A 20500-nucleotide genomic window follows, 5' to 3' on the forward strand; every position below is an offset into this window, starting at 1 on the left:
AGGAGGGCTGTGTGGACTCACAATAATCCTTCACTGAACTTAAGTGAAAATGTACGGCTTGACAGTTTGGTGCAACATCACTGCAGAGCATTACACATGTAGAGTAGCCACCCATGACAACCATACCACAGGTCCCAGGGAGACACTGAAACAGCCTTATCGTCAATATTCCTTTAATAAATTCACACATCTAATTACTACTGTACTATTACAGTATGTATCAAAATAAAATACAGTACTGATGTAGTCTTGTCCCTGTGGAAAAACAATGCTATTGTTTTGCAAGTCCAGCCCATCACTGGAACATCTATATTAGGGGGGATACAATGAAAATAAAGCTTGCAAGTGCAAATGTGTATGGCTTTTTTGGTCAAGGGCAACTGAAATTGGTGGACCCTAACATTGGGCGAACACAGAACAACCACAACACATCCCCTTGGACTCGTTTGCTAATATAGGTGATAAATGTCTCTCCTCAGTGAGGAACAAACTCGGTGACAGTCTTCTGTTGGCTTTGTTATGGTCTCAGTCCATGTTCATTTAGCTGAAGGTTTTCTCCACTAAGACTACAGCTAGCAGGAATCTTACCTGTCTCACATAGGCATGGCTGAAGTCAGCATTTGAGCGAGACCAATGAAGTCATATGCAACTGCTGCGCTCATCAGTTAATGATTTAAAGCTCATCCCTACACCTGAGGACTGAGGGGAAAAACATACTTGCTGCTTTTCAAGCTATTGGATTTGCATTCACAAGCATTTTACAGCTGTGGCTCTCCCTCATCCATGTAGTCCAGGGTGAGCAGAATCCAAAATGTCATGCCTTGGCGTGTATCCAGCGAGGGTTCACCCAGTTCTAGCACTTCAGCAGCAGGACGAACTGGGTCCAACCCCACACACATCCAAAGTCAATGAAGTGACACAGCAATCAAACTGAAGTAAAGACCAGGAAAGAACAGGATGTTTATGTGGTTCCCTAAGGTAGGACACTGGCATCGGCTGTACCGTCAGCGCTCCAGGAGACAAGAGGGGACTGCAGTGGTGTGGCTGAGGGGGGGGTGGTCACCTTTACAGTGATCTTCCCAGCACAGTTGTGGCCCTGTCCTACTCCAATGTCTCCACTTAATAGTGTTACACAATTTCTCATGTCCAGGAAGTCACGGCTTGTCCAGCATCACATGAGCAGACACACACAGCAGGGGAGAAGTAACACAATGAACCAACCTTCTAAACATGAACAAAGATGAGTCAAACAGTTACTTTATTTATGTTCAGGTAAAAACATGAACCTGATGCAGTAAATTATTGCAGATCTTAGAAACCAGCACATGAACGGTTGGCCAGGAGAACTCTGTGCAGCCCTCGCTGGCCTAAGACTGCAGGTGCGCAACACAGTCTGTTCCAAGCCAGCAGTGCAAAAAAATCTAGAGCAAAGGGGGGAAAAAAATAGAAAAAAAAGCAGCCATGTCACCTCAAACCAGGTGTGAAACTGCATATAAACTTTACTCCGTAAATGAATGAATGAAATGATATCTGGCTGTCAAAAGATAAAATGAGACCAGCCAAATGTGCTCAGCTACGGTATGGGCGTGGAGTACCTTGACCTGTACTCGGCGGTCAGTACTCCTGCAAACAGAAGCAAAAACTGTCAACTCATCCAAGACAGTGGATCAACGCCAACACAGAGCTGAAGCACTTCAACTTCAGGTTAGAACACAAACTCTGGTAAAAGCCTTCTCCAAACCATTCCCATGACTCCCTGCAATCTGGCAACTGGATGTCTTTTTCAACACACTCACACAAAGGCTGTGGGTTATGATACAGAACATATTGTAAAACGGACACAACTGAAAGGGAATGAATAATGAGATCAAGCTAATCTATCAAGATGGGAAGAATTAAGTCTGTACAAATGATCTTTGGAGCCAAGGAAAGCCTAGCTTGGTCAATGGGAAGAGCTTGTGTGAACTCATCATTCAAAAATCACCATTCAGTGGAAAGGGATCCCTTTTTAATATCACACAGCAATGAAAGCCCTAAAACGTCACCCCAGATTTCTCTTTACTTTTTTTTTTTAAACATTACCCAAGATACTAGACTTATACACATTTTAAATTATATGGGTCATGTAACGTCTGAGAAGGGAGCAGAACACACGATCCGTGTGTCTGTGTGTGTGTGTGTGTGTGCGCACGCGTGTCGATATCTGCAAGCTGCTTTCTGACAAAAACAAAAAAAAAAAACAAAAAAAAAGGGAAAAAAATGCTGTACACATCGCCTTGAATGTAGCGGAGTATAAAAAAGGAAAAAGGGGAACCCCTAAAGGAGCATGATTTTCTCTGTGGCTGTAGAAGGCATTGAATGTTACAGTGAGATCAGGAGAGGTGGAAGGACTGCTGTCCCTCGCGGGCCGCGATCAGCAGCTTCTGCCGCATGATCTCCATGCTGGAGTAGTCGGGCAGCTTCAGGTAGTTAACACAGGTCATGACCGAGGGCAGGAAGTCGTCCGGGTTCTCAGTCACCTCGAACGTTTTGCGTACTATGGTCAGCGGTGGATTGAGGCTTCGGAATCCTGGGACACCAAGAGGGAACGAGAACATCACCTAAATCCAGACTGGTGGGGAACACTGCTAGCTCAGTTGTACAGGAAATTCTATTCAGTTTTTAATGTCTACACTCAAAGGTAGAAATGACCGATCTTACATAGCGTTATATTTTCTTGTAATACCAGAAGCTCTTAACTCACAGCTTCTTTACTTGGACTTGAGACGCTAACTAGGTAGACCCTGTTTGCTGTACAGTGTTTGGCAGACCATGACTTAACTGGCTGCACTGTAATTCTTGCTGTAGTCTTACCTCCAACGGGCAGTCTAGGGCTCCCAGTAACAAACTGTAGAAACAGTCTCTGCTGCTCTGCATCAAAACTGCTGAGCACCTCAAACAGGAATCTGACGGCACGGCTGTGGACAGATGCGCGCGGATGTGGTTAGTGGGAGCACGCACACACATGCTATAAGTGAGGAGCCTGCCACCACACGCTCGTACCTGTCATGGGTATAGCCGTGGTCTGGCCTGCAGCACTCCATCAGCGTCTTCACATCCCATGTCTCAGACTTGCTACCGCACAGCAGCTGGTCCAGCTGAAATCAAAGTCACCGTTAGCAGGGACGGACCTGACGTCCCAACAGGAGCCAGTGGGCCAAGGGGACGAGGGCAGGAAGGACAGCTTACCTCTTCAGGGTAAAAATACTGCAAGTGATGTAGAGGGAAGACCGACTCAAACCCTTCTCGGAAAGACTCAAACTGCCGACAGACCCCTTCGTTCAACGTCCAGTAGACGACCAGCTAGAGGAAGCAGAACACACAGGGCAGATGGTCAAAGGCTGGGAAATGGAACCCTATTGGTACATGACAGGAAGGAACTTGTAAATTTAACCACAACTAACAGCTTGTCTGTACACTTGGCAGATGCCAGAACTAGGCATTATGGTCTGTAGAAAGGCTTATGGTTTCAGTAGCCAGGATGCCATAGACACTGACTGGGAAAGACTAACAGCATCCAGTGGAAGAGAGTGAATGATTCACTAAACCACCAAGTATGCCAAAGCATCAAGTGGAAGGTGCCAACAAACAACCAAGATGAGCAAGTCCTTAGGTTCCACTTTTGCATTCGGGATTGAACAGTGCTGAAAGCTTCAAAAATGTAATCAAATTGAAGTTTAGATTTTACAAAGGGTAATGCGCTTAAATTTAACAGTAAATGGCAGGAGACAGTTGAGTTCAGTTACAATAAGATGGAAGAGAAATACAGGTGTCAGACACACCCTGAGATACTCCTCCAGGTTGTGGATGGTTACAGGCAAGTCTTTGCCACCCTTCTTCAGCTCGATGTGAGGGAAGCCGGGCAGGGTGAAGTCCAAACCCAGGTCCTCCACAGAGCAGCCGTTCATGTTCAGACTCTCCAGGGCCAACTGCAGGCTCTCTCGAGTCTAAGGGGACAAGCTTCTGTTAAAAAACCATAAAGAATACATGGACATACACATCTGGGGAGGCCGTTGGGCGTATAGACATACGTGCGATCTGTCCTGCTCAAGCTGCTTCTTCTGCCGGATTATGTCCTCCAGGTGTTGGATGGATCTGGCGACGGCAGGGTCGATGTTCGTCAGATCGTGGGAGCTGATGGACGACTCATGCCGTAGCATCCACTTGTAGAAGGGGAGTCCGAGGGGCAGGTCCAGCTGGGGAAAAAAAAAAAAAAAAAAAAACAATTAAGACATTACCCAAAATGCACTACACACATGCATGCACTCGCCATCGCACCCAGAAGAGCCTCAAGCGTAACTGCACTAAGCACATTTCAAATCTGCATGCAAGTTACGTCCAACTAGACTCACCAGCCTGAAGTCCATAATGGCCTTGGCCATCAGCTTGCCAAGGAAACGAAACTTCATTTTGACCTTTGCCATGTGTGCTGGCTTGGTGGTCCTACCAAAGGGGACAGCAAACAGGCCTCTGGAACTGAAGATGTACTTGGTTCCTTCCTGGCTTCCTGCAGGACATGGGGTGCACACGAGGCCTTTAGGAACGTCACAGGGAGAGAGAGTGACAGGATGCATACTCCAATTCAAGTACATACCCTTGGGGTTAGCCAGTGTGACCTCCTCTCCTCTCCAGAGACCCAAGTCTGCACGCTGCAGCTCTTGGGACACAAGGGCATAGAACTCCAACGTAGGGCCAAGCCCAGTGCCCACCTGAAAGAGCCAGGACCGAGGGTGTGACTGGGCCAGAACAGGGAGGTCGACACGGGTTGCAGGACGACGCAATACCTCATTCTCATACTGGATCTCCAGCATTGCTCGGGAACTTCCCAGGTCCTGCATCACCGACTCTGCCTGCTTGAGAAGCTCCTCTCGGTTTATAGTACGCTGTGGACAAGGGAGGGTAACGGCATGAGTAAAGCAGAGTAACCCCACAGAAGACTCACCTCCCAGTTTCGCTAGTCACCTTCTTGCGGTCGAGTCGCGGAGCCACGCGACTGTCCTGAGAGTCGGACTGGTTGATCTCAGGGTTGGTGTCCAATAGGCGCTGCATCGCACGATCCCGGTCAAAAGCCGTCACGTAAAACAGCATCTGCCTCGTGTCAAAGGGGAAGAAGAAAGGGCTGGGGAGGAGGGAGGAATCAGTCAGCCACACATTTCATTGTGCAACTTGGAAGGATGCAGGGGACTATTAGAGCTGAGTACCACATGACAGTGAACAAGATTAAATAAAAAATAAGCCAAAAAACATCCCAAGTAACTGTACATACATTACACTCCATTGACCAGGATAAGAGATTCAAAGACATGCAAATAAAATTGAACTTCAACACTGCAACTACAGCTCTGGAAAATAACTAGAGCGACCTCTTTTTTTGATTGTGGTTTTTCTGGCAGAAGGCTACGCTGAGCAGCAGGTTGTTTCCAGGTTCAAAATTTCTAAGACAGCAGTACAGAAGAATAAGGCGAAGCAGGAGACACTGGGAATGACCAGAAAGCAGCCAGGTAAAGGGCAGAAGCAACTTTCTAATGCCAGAGATGACCGTTAATGTGTCTGACCATTTCTCATGAATCACAGAATGACATCAGGTGACCTTCACAAGGAACAGGAAACATTAAGTGCAGGTGTGAAGTGCGCAGCTATGGCAGTTCGTATCAGGCTCCTAGAAGCAGGACTGAAGACCCATAAAGCAAAGAGGAAGCCCTTTATCAATAACAGAAGAACCAGCCTGCAGTATAAAAAAAAATTATATAGATCATCCAGACGCACAACCATAGATTGCGAAATGAAACAAAAAAAATTATATTGTGGCCTCAATTTTCCAGAGCTGTACATGGTAAAAAGAGATGTGTGCATGTAACCTACCAGGTCTTGCCCAGCTCAGTCAGCCAAGAGGGGATGTTTCCAGTCATAATGACCAAAGGGTCCTGCAGCTGCCGGTTGGCCTTGGCCGTCAGCTTGCTATTGATGAACTCGCTAGTGGGGATGATCTCTTTGCACACAGCGTTCTGTAACCACAATCAGCACGAGTGCCACTGGCTTAGACCAACAGCAGCAAGGACGGTGGCAAACGTCCCATCATGCACTGAGAATTAGCCGAACGTCCGATGCCGGTTACTCACATCATAAAGGTAAAACCAGTATCTGCTGATGGAATGGAGGACCCTAAGGAGCAGGATCACATCCAGGGACGGGTCCTCAAACGTGATGCTCTCCGGACACTCAGAGATAAGGTACGACTCCAGGGGGTTTGAGATACTAGGGCACACGCCCTCTGAGGACAAAGGGAGGGTCCAAGTCAGGAGAAGCACAAAACAGGAGATTGCGACATCCTGAAATGCCGAAGGGGGTAATTACAGGGCAAATGCCCTCTGGTAAAGGGTAATACGAACAGCCCCTCCTTCAGGATTTTACCATGCCACAGCTCATCCTGCTTCTTGGCATTGCGGGGGGAGGTCTTCGTGGGTGCAGTCTGGGCGCGACCCCTCTTCCCCCCCACTGCATCCTTCCCACCATCCTCATCCTCCCTCACAGGTTTGTACCTGGAGAAACAGACACGCTGGATCAGAGCGGCAGCATCTCTGCAGGCTTCTCGCTCGCAGGTACATTAGGAACCACATGCTGCTAAACTCGTACTATTACTGGCTGTCTGACAGCGGGAATTAAGCCCAGGTACGACCGGCTGCCCGAGGCAGCAGACAGACGCTCGTTAGGGACTGGCCAGGACGGTCACATGGGCAGGTACAACACGTCCAGCACCAATCAGCATAATGGCACAGCAAAACTGCTTAATCACACACTTCTGTTTAGTCATGTAACCACTAAGAGTGAACAGCACACCATATGCCTATACGGAAATGCAGGAAGTACATCCCTACTTCACATGCAGATGCCCCCTGCTGGACGTTTAATGACACAGCGCAGGTTTCGCACACCCAGGCTACAATGGGCCACTCCAGGGAGCCGGTGGCGAGGCTGTCCCGCCGCTCACACACAGCCCTAAGCTGCCCATCCCCGAACACGTGACCGGTACCATATGGTGTGCGTCTTGGTCCAGATGCCAGCGCGGCCCAGGGGGTTCGACTCGTCGTCCGTGGACTCGCGCTCCTCCTCGGCCTGCAGGCTAAACTGCCGCACGGCCTGGTATACGGTCATGCTGTAGGGCAGCAGCTGTTCGCCGATGCAGAACTGCAGGCGATGTCGCACGCTGCCCGAGCTCAGGAACTGTGCCGCCTGGGGAGGGGCAAGAGTCCCAGGTCACACGGCGGCAAGGCATCGCACTCACCCAGTAACCTACTCAAGAAACACGTACCAGCGACTCGTCGATTTCGTCGTCGGACCCATCGTCGTCGCTGTCCTCGTCCTCCTCGCGAATGCGCCCGTAGCCTGCGAAGAAGACGTCATTCAGGACGGCAGTCGCTTGGGCTAAAAATAGGCCAGTGGATGTCAAACTGCACAGTCCCCAAACCTCGGACGACAAGGTATCTCTCGATAGCCTGCACCAGCGCCAGGGGGTCGATCTTGACAGGGCCGCCCTTCCACTGCTTCACGTTGGTACAGTCGGGGTGCCGCTGCAGTTGGCACTTCAGCTGGTGCGTGTTGAAGAACTTCAGAGCCTGAGATCCTCTGTGGGGGTGGGGGGGCATGTTCGAGTTCATGAGCATATGGGCCCAATAGTGCGGGGGAAGGGGGGAGGGGGGAGAGTAAAAAAAAAAATGGCCCCAACCTGCTGCCGGTTCCATTGCCACTGGGGAAGTCGTGCACTTTGACGGGAAACTGCTCCATCTGACTCAAGCAGCTATTCATCTTGTGGACCAGTGCCAGCAGTGAGCCATTCTCAGCGGGGTCCAGGCGACCCACGGGCTCCATGCCCGGAACCTGAACCAAAACCGCAGAAAACCAAGCCACAATCAGGACAACGGGACTCACACCAAGAGCTGCAGAAGTCATGTCTGAGCCAACAGGATCACTCACTTCCAACATGCTGCTATTCAGATAAGACGTCCATGGCTGTGTGCTTACCGGACAGCCAAAAAACACGTGCAGGAAGCGCTTGAGCCGGACGTCCCGGGTAACGGCATCCCTGTCGCTGTTGGAGGTCAAGTACAGCAACAGCTGTTTTACGAATCCGCTGTGCTGGATCTCGAACGAGGAGACATCCGACTCGGACACAATGCTGCAGATCTCCACAAGGCACTCGATCCCTCCGTCCACCTATGGGGGGAGTCAACGAGTCAGCCGCCACAGCGTGCCCCCCCCCCCCAATCACCGGCACATGGCCCCAGGGTTTAGCGTTACCTGCAGGTTGAGCTGCTCCGTTGCCGAGCAGAGCCTCTGAAGGACATTCAACGCGGGGTTGCTACAGTCCACGTTCTCAGAGCTGAAGTGGCATTCCACAAACTTACTGGCCTGCTCCTTAATCCAGGCCTTGATCTTCTCCCTGGAATAGAGGGCGAGTGAATAGGTGAGAACCGGGCATTTGCTCACTGGAACTCAACGATACAGGAAACAAAATGGCAACATGGCCACCCCGGAAGAAATCTTCGCTTTAAGTGACAAATTCATCATTCCCAACAGGAGATTCAGACAGGATGCAAGATTACATCAGGGGCTTGGACTGTCTCAGAAAGCGATTACATGACCCAAAGAAGCCAAAACGCAGTTTCCATGGATTTCATTTCCAGCTCTTTGCCATCAGAACTTATATTCTTATATATAATTATATTCACCAAATAATGGTACAAAATGACAAACCTAGGCCAAAGGTTGGGCAAAGCATACCGGTTGTTGGAGACCGTGTCCTTGGGGGTGGGCCGAGGCAGCCCACTGGCCCCTGGCTGCCGAGGGGGCTCCGCCCCTGTGCTGTTGCTCTGGGCGCCAAGCTTACCCCAGGTCTTGGGGTTCAGGCTGGCCAAGAATGAGGATTTTGGAGACTGTGTGGCAGTGGGACTCTTAGCTGGGGAGAGAAACACTGAAAAATTTTATTGGAGCCTTGAACTTAAGGGCAACAAACCCCCAGCAGCGAAGCTGTCCCGCGCTAAGCCAGCAAGGTAGCAGCGCCACGCAGAGCCGGGTGAGGTACCCTGATTGTCAACTTTATCATCATCCCTGGGTGGAGAGTATTTGGGTCTCCGAGGTCCTCGCTTAGGCAACCGCTTCCTCTTCAATACGTCGCTTAGCCTCCTGAGACAGAAGTAACACATCGTGAGGCCTGTGAGCTTCAAGGGGCCCGTGAAAGTCTGACTGACGACGGACTGCACCCTCACCCCTGCGGACTCAGGTCCAGGGAATCTTCCATGCTGTGCTGGAAGCTGGGCGAGCCCAGGTCGGGCGTGGCGCTACTGGCTGTGGTGCCAGTGCTGATGGTGGTACAGAGGTTTGCAGAACCACTAGAGCAGGCCTTTGGCGGACTGGTGAGGAACGTCTCAGATTCGGCCAGGTTTTTAACTTGGTGCATTACACCTGCACATAGGAACAGGCCTCAACAGCGGTACAGCAAGCTGCACAACGTAAATTAACAGACCGGATTAAACAGATAACACTGAAGGAGAATGAAATCCAGACCAGAAATCTCATATTGTTTACTACATGGAACGAGATCATCTTTCATCAAATAAAAACCCAAACTGCAAGATGGGAGGCTGCAGGATCAATTTATACAGAACATTAGACATTACCTTCCCTTCTGAAGTAAACACTGAACACATCTGGAAGTTTCTGCATCAGAATCTCTGCCATTTGCAGAGCTCCAACTACAATCTTAAGGTCCTGACTGGACAGCATAGACGCAATGTGGCTGCAGAAGACAAAGACATGGCTCGATTAAAGACACAACGATATGACGTCAAAGGGGTTTCTTAAACTACGAAAGCCCCGGAGCCCGGGTTACGGCTTGCACACACCCTTACCTGGACACTGCATGGTTTTTCAGCACATCCTTCAGCAGCTCAGCATCGGCAAAGTAAATAATCCTAAGAATGGCTCGAAGGCACTTGTGTCTGACGGCGGGACCGGCCGAGGAGCTGTACACCTCGTAGAGCACCCCGAACAGCGTCTTGATGAAGCAGCGGGCCAACTCGGGGTCCTCCCTCATCAGCACTGCCCGGGCGTCGTCCTTCCTGAGCTCCGTATGCCCACCTGCGCCATGGACACGCATGGCGTCAGGCCGACCGGCTCGGTGTCTAATGCGTCGTGCAGCCTGACCCAGAGGGGGCCACTCACCAGAGCTGGGGTTGGCCAGGGGGCTGGGTTTCCTCTGAATGCCCCGTGCTGTGCCCGTGTCCTCATTGATCTGCTGCATGGAGTTAAAGTCGATGGTATAAACACGGCCCAGGGTGGACAGGCTGATCTCGTCTTCACCATTCTGGTGTGCCGTCTATCGGGGTCGAACAAATACACAGAGATGAACTGACAGAAAAGCCCTCAAGGCAGGCAAAGTGTTTCAACCCAAACCAGCAGCGATCCCTTCTACTGCTGGTTAAGTATGGAGGACACTTCCTTTCACATTAGATCAGCTACTGACTATAACCTGCACAGATAAGGTATAAACGTATACAAACTCGCCTTTTAATAAACAATCATTTTCGAGTGCCATACAGGTACAGACTGATACTGCACGACAAAGCAGTTAATGAAGTACCAATGACACCACTTAACAGGCCAAATAAGCATAGCGGGGGCTGGAATTCAGCAGATTTCGACCTTCTATACCGCTGGGTGTGATACTGAAACAGGTTCAGTTCAAGTTCCCATCAAAGGTAAAACAACGAAAATCTACTGGGATTTCCAGTTCATGGTCTTCACAAGAACATCTACTGTCCATATTACCAAACCGGTACCGGCATTCTGGCACACACCACATTTAAGCCATGGAAAGCTAACGGGGTTCAAAACACAGACTCAGGACTGATACGCAGCCTTTACCGCCACCACAGAAAAATGAAGTTTAGATGAGAAGCTGCACCTCAATGATGCGGCTGTCTATGCGGTTGTAGGGGTGCCACAGGCCTCGGTCATCCCTCCACTGCCAGACGGCTCCCTCAGTGGTTTGGGCACTGCCCTTCTTCAGCATGGTGTCCACTGCGAAGATGCCCTCTCTGGGCAGGCAGGGCATCAGCTCACTGAGGGGAGGGGGGGACAGGCAGAGTTAACGGAGGCTCCCAGGGCAGTCCGCCGCATAATCAGCACCGAGGCAATGGGAACGGCCGCGTACCATATGAGAGAAGTGAGCTCGTACAGCTCCTGCGGGCTCCGGGGGACCAAGTCAATCTGCTCTTGGCAGCTATTGTTTGCTGCTCCGCACAGGAGGAAACGGAGGGTCTCTGCGATATCTGGAGAGAAACTCATGTTAAGGATGACTGCACATTACGTTCTATACTGCTTAACCACATTCGGGTTAGGCATCCAGAACTGAAACATCAGGATCCCCTTCCTGGGATGCGACCCAACAACACGCAGATGGCGGGTTTGTGCCTTCGAGCGCACCGTACGTAGGGCCCCAGGTACTCACTTTGCCTCATGAGCTGCACAGCCAGACAGGGGCAGTTGGAACACATGAGTGAGAACATGCGGACCACCATGATGAACATCCCCGAGCTCAACACAGGAGGAGTCACCACCAGCAGCTGCTGAATGTTGGTCAGCAGGTCACGGGACGCCACCTGCAGCAGGAGGTTCTGGGGGGGGTCAGAGAGGTCAGAGGTCAGAGAGGGGTCACAAGCGCCACACCACACGTCACCATCCAGCCGAGCCAGACTTACCTCTTCATTTTGGAAATTGTCCACAAGCCTGGCGAAGCAGAGACAAGTACTTTCAACAGACTTTTTATCCTAAAAGCAAAAAAAAAAAAAAAAAAAAATTATAAATATTGCCAGCACTGCCATTTTAATGGCACACATTCCCTAAGCACACATGCCACGCAGACAGAGGGGCAGCAGGGTACCTGATGCGTTAGCCGCTGTGTAAGCAGGGGCAACGAGTCGGACACGAAGTGAAACTCGTCGGGCGTGATGTTCTGGCAGCAGTTAGCAGCTATGGCGAGAGCGTTCCTCTGGGCATTGATGCTGAAGAACTCAAGGTAAAGCAGGCAGTCGGCCAGCCCACCCTGAGGAGGAGCCAGAAGGGTCAGACAGGAGGCCTACCAGTAAATACCTCCCAGAAAAACATGGCGGGTGCCGGCGAGAGCGACGCGTACAGCCTGCAGGATGGCTTTACTGTGTCGCCGCGACAGCATCTCCAGCGCCGTCAGGGCCTGCTCCGCCACGTCGATGAACTGGATCACCTGCAGCTGCACCAACAATCAGGGCTGTGAGTGTCTCAGTCAGCTGGGTGGGAGGTGAGTGGAATCAGGGGCCCGCATACGGACTGACCTTCTCGAGGAAGACCGGGATAGCATCCACGACGACGGCTGAGGAGCGCGGCAGCGCTTCCATCATGTAGGTCAGGGCCCGTGACGCGTGGTTCATCTGGAAAAAGAGGGGAGAAACTGTGCTCTGGCACCTCGGACTCCCCCGGGATAACAGCACCATAGTACAATCACGAGTCGTGCAAACTTACGATGTCAAAGTTATGCTCCATCTGCAGCAGGGTGATCTGCAGGACAAAGGACAGCGTCAGGGTATGCGAGACAGACACTCCCGAGAAGTCGGGGGAGACACTCACCAATGCAGGCACCACGCTCTTCACTGGGAAGCCCCCCAGCGTCTCCTCGTTGCCCATCACCAGAAGCTGGCACATCTCAATGGCTGCTTGCAGCTGCTGGGACTCGTCCCCCGTGGCCTGCAGACCCTGGAGCAGCTGCTGGGCTTTGGAGCCTGAAAGGGAAGCCATGAGCAGCCACACACACACTGGGGGGGGTGGGCATGTGTTTACGCAAATAAGGGGCACTTACTGGCTCCACTGCCTATCGTCCTGTGGAACAGCTGGGACACACGGGGCCCCAAGGGCCCAAACAGGTGTGGAGGAAGGCCCCTGGCCTCCAGGAGAGCTGGCATTTAAAAACAGACAGACAGACAGTAAGTCACCAAGAACACCACTCAGCAATACCGAAAGGCTGGTCACCGCGACAGCCTGAACCCTCCCAAGAAGTCCGCCCGTCCAATCAGACGAGGCCAGCTCACCCTGCAAGCGGCCCATTTCCGAGTCGTCAGATTCGCTCTCCCCCGACGTGGTCATACCCACTGCTCCGGCCACTGAGCTGGAGGCTGAATTAAGAGGGGGAAAGAAAAGGTTAGTATCGTTAGGAAGAACATCGGCTGGCCATCCTGCCCAATGACGAGAGGCGGCCATACCGGAGGCTCCTTGCGGGACCTCGTCGGTGCGTGCGCTCGAAGGGTTGGCCCCATCCTGATTGTTGTCGGCGTCGGCCATCTTCTCCTGTCGGCGCGCGTCGCCCGCCCCGCGCTTGCCCAGGCCTGAGCCTCGCCGACTGCAGAGACGCCAAAGTGAAGGGGCATCGTCAGCCCGCATGCAGCCAGCTGGATACTCACTCCACACCCGCCGCCGTGAGCTCCCCCTACCTGGTACTGGCACAGGAGCCCGTGGTCTTCTGCCGTGCGCTCCGCCGGAAGCTGGGGAGCTCCGCTGGGGGTGATTCGCTGCGCTTCTTCGTGGACTTCCTTAAACCTGCAGATCCCAAAGGCGGACCAGTCACATGGGCATTTGGCGGGGCTTACTGGCAAACCAGAGTACAGGGCATGAATCTGCAGGTATTCCCTTTACCCAACCCGTGTCAGACAAAACCCACATGCAAAATGCAAGCAAACTCAGGGCTTACCCAGGAGCTGACACTCACACACACACACCTCACCCTGGTCACCCTCTAGACAGCCCTGCACTACAACATCCACTTAAATCTGACCCATAAGCTGTAATGGCAGCCTATCCTACAGTCCACATAACAGGCCCACAGAAACCAAAACTCCCAGAACCCCCCCCAGTCAAATCAGGGTGGGGCTACCCCCATAAGCCTCTCCTGCGTTACAGGGCAGCAGCTGAAGCTGCCGATTTTAGCTGAGGGAAAGCGCCTGGCAGCGCAGGGAGATTAAGTGGAATGGGAGCCACCCTTGTCCCCTTGAAATGCTGACACCCCCCTACCCCAATTGCAGAACCCCAGAACCAACAATGAGTCCCTAAGACACGAGGTATAGGACTAAAAGGGCGAGGGGGGGGCTCACTAGCTAGCTTGGCCTGCAGCCCTGAGGGGCCGGGCTTCGACGTCTCTGGCTTGGAGGACCCGGGCAGAGACAGCTTGGGCTTCGGCAGGTTGACCTTGGGGCTGAAGCGGGCAGCCCACTCAAACTTGGAGGTACCGGGGGGCTTGGGCGGCTCCTTGTCCCGGCTGCTGCGCCGTGGACTGGGGCTAGAGGCTGAGCGGGAACGCCGGGCTTTGCTCTGGTCCTTCCCCTGCTTAAGCCGCGCACCCTGGGCTGCGGTGCCGGGGGGTCCGGTGGAAGAAGAGGAGGAGGAAGAGGAGGCAGAAGAGGAGGTGTCCGTTACAGTGCTGCACCCAGCTCTGGCTGAGGCGGCCGGTTTAGAAGCCAGCTTGGTGGGTTTTGCGGACTTGGCCTCGGTACCAGCGGGGAGAGAACCCGAGGAAGCGTCCGCCCTTTTCCGTTTCTGGGTCGGGGACGCCCCGGCCGCTCCACTCTTCCTGTTCAGGGCCCGGCTGCCTGAGACGGGCTGCTCTAGCACCAAGCGCCTCTTCTTAGGTTTCGCCGATGTCCGTCTGGCCTCAGGGCAGGCGTCTGGGGCCACAAGCGCTTTGGGCTTTTTAGCAGGGCTGGCTGAGTAAGAGCTGTTCTGCTCTGGGGCCGAGCCGCGCTTCACTCCACGGGTGCCCTCTCTTTTAGCCTGGCCGGCCCTCTCTGCTTCTGATGTCCCCGCACCAACCAAGTCGTCCTGCAGTACGAACGAAGCCACTGACAGCGGAAGGCCGCTTCTGGGGACACACAGAAAGGGGAGATTTCAGCACGGCCATACTCAGCTCCCTCCCAGCGTTCATCTTCTTGTTCAAACCCCAGCTAACAGAACAAGTGACGAATAGCCGGCAAATAGAGACACGCAGCAGATATTGACCATCTAGAAAGCCAATTTAGTCGTAGCAAAGCCACACTACACAAAGGATGCAGAGGAGAAAGGAGGGGTACCTTCTTGAGCGGTGCCCTGTGGGTTGGGCTTTTGAAGCCTTAGAAATAGGTCTTCTACTTTCAGGAGGGGAATTTGCTTTACGTTTTACCTGCTCTGACTGCAACCTGTAAGGTTGAAAATTAAAGAGCCAGTGACAGGGTGTTTGGGGATATACCTACATCCACCTGCCCACCCCACCACCCCCCTCTCCCTCCCTCTCTTTTGCTCTTTCACACTCAGCCCTTCCAAACCTCCGCGTGGATGCGTTTCACAACCAAAAGCATCCGAAATGTCTTGCTTATTGTCAGGCTTTGTGTCTGCGCACCAACACCATGGCGGCAATAGCAGGAGAGAAGCTTAAGCTGCCAGGCAGATTGAATGACTTTCCGTGATGGGTAGATTAAGGCATGCAGGTACCACACATACCACCAAAAGCTCAGGAAGAAAAAAAAAAAAACAAAAAGAAAAGCTGACACGCATGCACATACCTTCCTGCGACTGAGTCGTCGTGTGGCTGGGCCGCAGCACTGTTCCTCTGTGAACGTCGCAGTGACCCCCCTGGATTGGAATTAGGCCGGTTGGACATTGGCACCTCTCTCCTGAAGGGACATACCCTTTCTAGACACTACCATTCACTAGAGAGAAGACAGAGAAAAACACCAGTAAGACTAAGCAGGATATGGGGGCGTCGTTCAAAGTTCATCTCTCGGCTAGTCTGTTGTGCAGACGGAGAAATAACCATGTTTTTAACTAGTCCCATGGTTAACAAGGTTATTCTGGGCAACGAACGGCAGAAAATTAAATAAGCTCAGGGGCACCCCCCTACCACCCGCCCGCTCAGCAGTGAACGTTCCAGTGACTGAACACACTTGGTGTTGACCATAAACATCCTGCAGACGCCCAGACTCATAAACAGCGTTTCTTGAAGTCTACAGACTGATTATCACTTCATGCATATTTGAAGGCAAAACTTAATAGTTAAAACATTTATAATTTTAGAACTTTGTGCACTTAAAATTATTATGAACTGGACTATTAATACTCCGATAAACTATTACACACCATATTCTGTATGGTACAATAACAGTATTTTTAGCACAATCTGACAGTGATTGTGCTCGTCCGATTGTAGAGTACTGCACTCCAGACACCACATTAACATGCTGAGTTGTAAGTCGCATTGCATAAAAACAGATGCTGGACATACTTATCTCATCTCCCCATTATGTAAGATTAAGCAAGACTAACTTAGGAAGCACAGGCCCAGTAATGTGACAGCAATGGAATCTGGGCAGCCTGGTGACCCGAATGGGTCCCCGTCCAGGCCCCCTGTGGGCACATAACCACACTTAAACTACACAGCTACTCTGAAGCGTTTCACACAAATATGCATCCGAGCCGTAATTAAGCAATGAACACAAGACTCAAATACATACACAATTTCACCAAAATAAAGTCACAACTGAATGATTTACGCAGTCAACCTTTCAGCAAATCTAGCACCGAATGCAATTACCCCTATGGCACAGGAGCTCAACTGCATCCCTAATTTGCCACAAGGCCATCAGAACCAGCTCATATAGAGTTCAATGTGCTTCAACACTATACCTGTGATTCTATAACACACTTCAATTGCAGGACAATCTGCCTCAATATTAACTAAGTGAAATTCAGATAAAATTTCTACATTTTGTTCATGAGGAATTTCTGTATCCTGCTAAACCCCCCACGGAGTCTACTGTTCAAACATTCAGGTCACCACGAATGGTGCCTCCAGTATGTGGTATATTGACACAGCCTATAAACACTGGGTGCTGAGACACCCCATCCCTAGTCCACTCTGCCTTACATGGAAAGTATCTTGGCTCAAAAATGTTTCTATGCTATGAACTTGTACGATGACACATTAACTTACCTAAAATCTGTGGTGCCCGTTAAGGCTTCTCAACATGTTCTCTGCATAGCTGCAGACCTTCTCTACCATCACTGCTCTCTACTAAAATGCCCGCTCAATTCACAGTCTTTCATCCATCCTCCTCTCTCTGATCTTCAAAGCCTTACTTACACTATTTCAAAATACTTATTTCGTAACTGAACCTTTCACAAGCCTATAGACTTTTAATTTAGTTAACTCCCAAAGGCTGCAGTCCTTAAAAATGAGGAAACTGATCTGTTTGTACATTTTAAAGTCAGTCATTTAACCTCACGAGGTACATCTATTAAAAGAATGAGTAATTGCATCCAGTTTACGGTTTTTACACGATGATAAAAGCTTTCCTAATTTGTTCAATGGTTCCATGTTCACAAGTGGTTACTGACAAGATTAGGTCTCAAAAGGCCTTTAGAAAACAATCAGCACTGAAACAAAGCTGCAGTGTATCGTGGAAAATATAAATGCAACACTATTCACTGTAGAGTAAACTACATAAAAAAAAGTTGGAACTATTGCCCTTTCTGTATGTTTTATGGAAACAAGAAAAGGAAAAAACAAAAAAGGTAGCACTTAAACACAAACATTAAAAGCTACCAGTGAGCCAGTTCTCTCAACTGTTGCAACAGCTTCTAGGTGTATACAGTGACATATACAAGCAAAAGGCTAATGTCCATAATTTAATCAATCAACTCAGGATCTCCAGAGACAGATGGCAGTTTTATGCACTTGATAGCATGCTGATTGTTACAGCCCACCTCACTGGGGCAAGACAGGGCATGGCCTTCAACGTGTGATAAGACTGGTACACCTGAGACATTGTGGCTGGGGCTCCTCCAGGGGAGAAAAGGGAAGAGGGGATTACAACCACTCCCATTTCCACTCCACTGTTCGACACTGAGTGAGGAAGAGGAAAGGGCCAAACCAACCCTATAGCCCTGGAGTGGAGTGGAATTTATGCTGTAAAGTAACCTTTGGGAAAATATTACAGTAGTTGTACACCTATTAAAAATATATTAAATCTGTCCAGTTACCACAGCCTATGAATTTTCAAACTGTATAAGTGGTCTGGGTTCCACTGTTCTTTCTTTGAAATGGAACAAAACAGAAATAGTGAAATGAAGTGATAGGTTAACTAGGCACATTGTTTTAATGCGGGCTCAATTAAGGATGTGTGTAGGTAACCCCGTGTATACCGTCACTGCAGACATGACCACAGGGACTTGGCCCGTTTAAGATGCACACAGCCTTGGGTTCAAACAACCACAGTCCAAACTGGATAAGCCATTACAGAAAATGGACGAAAGAAATAAACGTGTCAATGGTTGTCACCCAGAATATCAACTCGATTTTAAAATGGTGATATTAAGTCAGAGAAGACTTCGCACGATTTAAACGCCAAATCAAATAATTTTCACGGTACGCTGTGTAATCGACGCACAGCAAATAAACTACAAATGCTGAATTAGGCCTTTTACCCCTGACCAAGGAAAGCTACGCTAATTTAACAGCCTCAGTGTAACGATTTCAGAAGTCGAATACCTGTTAAGTTACGTATGTCGGTAAAAATACCTGAGAGGCGGATTGCTGCTCGCCCCGTCAGAGAAGCCTGGCTAACTCGGCCAGCTAACGACGGAAACGCTGAATAAATGTCGCGCTAGCTGGACCTGGCTAGCCACGTCAGATTAAACGCTATAAAATGTGATCGCTTTAGTTGTGCTCCAGTTAACAAGCCAGGATACTGTACAAACCGCTAGTTTTGCCAAAAGGTTAAAAAAAATACGACATAAGGCCGTTTAGGCCTCAGAAATCACTGGATCACCGTCTTTGTTTATTTTGATTAAACATTTATGAAACCAATATGTTATACAGCGTCCGATGACATATTTCTCGGTTTACGAACACTCCCTTGCTTATTATTTCTGTACGTCTGCTTTACAATGTATGCAGAATGTATAAGACATTTATTTATTACTTTTTAGCCGAGGCCCACGGTACGACGTAGCTAATTGCAGCCTCGGGCTCTATTTGACACGCAACCGACAGCGAAGCAGTTAATCTGGGTTGGCATTATGTCCGGCTGCACCTAAGAGCGGAGCTTAGCATAAACGTCAAACATCGCCGCTTCAGGTTTCTGACGACGTGAGCGTCTAATCGAAATGGGAAGTACGGATAATTTAGATTATTTCGGAGCTGCGTGTTGGATCGAGAGTCCTGGAAGCAGTCCCCCGTGTGCCTTTATGTTTATACAGCAGACAGGTCGCGTCAGTAAGGCTAAAGCCTGTTTATCCGCAGACTCGCCCGGCCGGCGGGCCACCTACCGACAGACAGGCCTACTCCACCGGCCGCTGACTCGTCGTGAGGACCGTGTCCGTCACCGTGCGACCAACCCGGGGTTAGTTAACGAGGCCTCAGACAAGTAACCAGCAGTTAACTTACCAGCGTTAGTGAGCGAAGCGCAGCAGCTGCCTGTCGGTGTGTTTTCACTTGGGCCCGGGGCTAAGTGCGCAAAAGAGGGCCCCTTCGGTTACACCGGATCGCACCACGGATTTTATTTAATTTCCACGGGCCGAGGCGGACCTTAAACGCCCATACAAAACCCCTGGCGAGACGTGGAGCGCCTATTCGGCTCCCGGCTAACCCCGGCGACTTTAGTAGCTAACGGAGGTTTCACTGGAGCCGCCGTACGGCGTGTTGATAAACATCCAGCTAGTCTCTGTCCGTCACGAGCGATAACGTCGCCTGTCGGAGTGCGACTCTCCTCTGCGGAGCGAAATGGCCTCTGGACCTTCCTCACTGCAGCACGAAGAGCGGCGAAGCAGGAACCCCGCTTTCCGAGAAGCCTGACGAGCAACTGGCACGCACTCCGGCCGCTCCGTACCCGAAGCGACGCGCTGGTGGACGTTTGCTGCGTTTTATTACCTATTTGTTGCAGTGCTGTAGTTGCTGTTAGACAGAGCAGCTCCACTCTCTCAGCTCTTACCTTCACATCAGCTGAGGACCTGCCACCGCCGTGCGCCTCCGCCAGTTCGACCCGCTCCCCTGCTCAGAACTACTTTGCCCATCGTCGGCATCTAGTGCGAGCTACTATCTAATTTTAAGCACTTTAAAACTAATTCTTCACTTAGAAAAGCGACACCAAATGACATATCATCGTCTGCTTTACTGTACTTCTTCACGTGAGTGAGGTATAATATGCATTAATATTTCTGAGAAATATCCATCCGCTGGGTCATGACCCTTTAATCTTAACAACTGTTTACGCGATTATTTTATTATTGAAAATTCCGTGCTAACATTTCCCCATATTACATACAGTTAAATAATTTTTTATTGACCATACTGTCACCGTTTTTGCGTTGTGCAGAACATCACGAAAACGTTTACCTGTTTGCCGGTAGAAAGAGG

At 50.5% G+C, this 20500-nt stretch overlaps 1 protein-coding gene across 12 annotated transcripts; it reads right to left on the reverse strand.

The window, feature by feature from the left end:
* Positions 1 to 1241: 1241 nt before the first annotated feature.
* On the reverse strand, positions 1242 to 20193 carry trip12 (thyroid hormone receptor interactor 12). Of its 12 annotated transcripts, none has more exons than XM_048980411.1 (42): positions 19532 to 19994; positions 15651 to 15797; positions 15183 to 15287; positions 14211 to 14974; positions 13554 to 13659; positions 13326 to 13462; positions 13155 to 13238; positions 12926 to 13021; positions 12697 to 12848; positions 12592 to 12627; positions 12405 to 12500; positions 12230 to 12322; positions 11978 to 12139; positions 11796 to 11864; positions 11546 to 11711; positions 11249 to 11366; positions 11000 to 11156; positions 10258 to 10411; positions 9945 to 10173; positions 9714 to 9832; positions 9303 to 9498; positions 9119 to 9219; positions 8818 to 9007; positions 8335 to 8476; positions 8059 to 8250; positions 7763 to 7914; positions 7505 to 7662; positions 7349 to 7422; positions 7070 to 7269; positions 6451 to 6578; positions 6159 to 6310; positions 5902 to 6044; positions 5002 to 5158; positions 4824 to 4922; positions 4634 to 4748; positions 4392 to 4546; positions 4071 to 4235; positions 3822 to 3986; positions 3229 to 3342; positions 3043 to 3137; positions 2854 to 2957; positions 1242 to 2569 (listed from the first exon to the last, which is right to left on the reverse strand). In XM_048980411.1, exons 2-42 carry the CDS (start codon positions 15746 to 15748, stop codon positions 2373 to 2375), a joined length of 6135 nt encoding a protein of 2044 aa, XP_048836368.1. In that variant the 5' UTR covers positions 15749 to 15797; positions 19532 to 19994; the 3' UTR covers positions 1242 to 2372. The 12 variants fall into 12 exon arrangements, with proteins under 12 accessions (XP_048836368.1, XP_048836366.1, XP_048836369.1 ...); XM_048980409.1 differs by having other exon boundaries at positions 8011 to 8250; XM_048980412.1 differs by having other exon boundaries at positions 8818 to 8992; positions 19532 to 19993.
* Between the last annotated feature and the right edge of the window lie 307 nt (positions 20194 to 20500).

This window comes from Brienomyrus brachyistius, chromosome 17 (genome assembly GCF_023856365.1).
Source record: "Brienomyrus brachyistius isolate T26 chromosome 17, BBRACH_0.4, whole genome shotgun sequence".
Lineage (NCBI taxonomy): Eukaryota > Metazoa > Chordata > Actinopteri > Osteoglossiformes > Mormyridae > Brienomyrus > Brienomyrus brachyistius.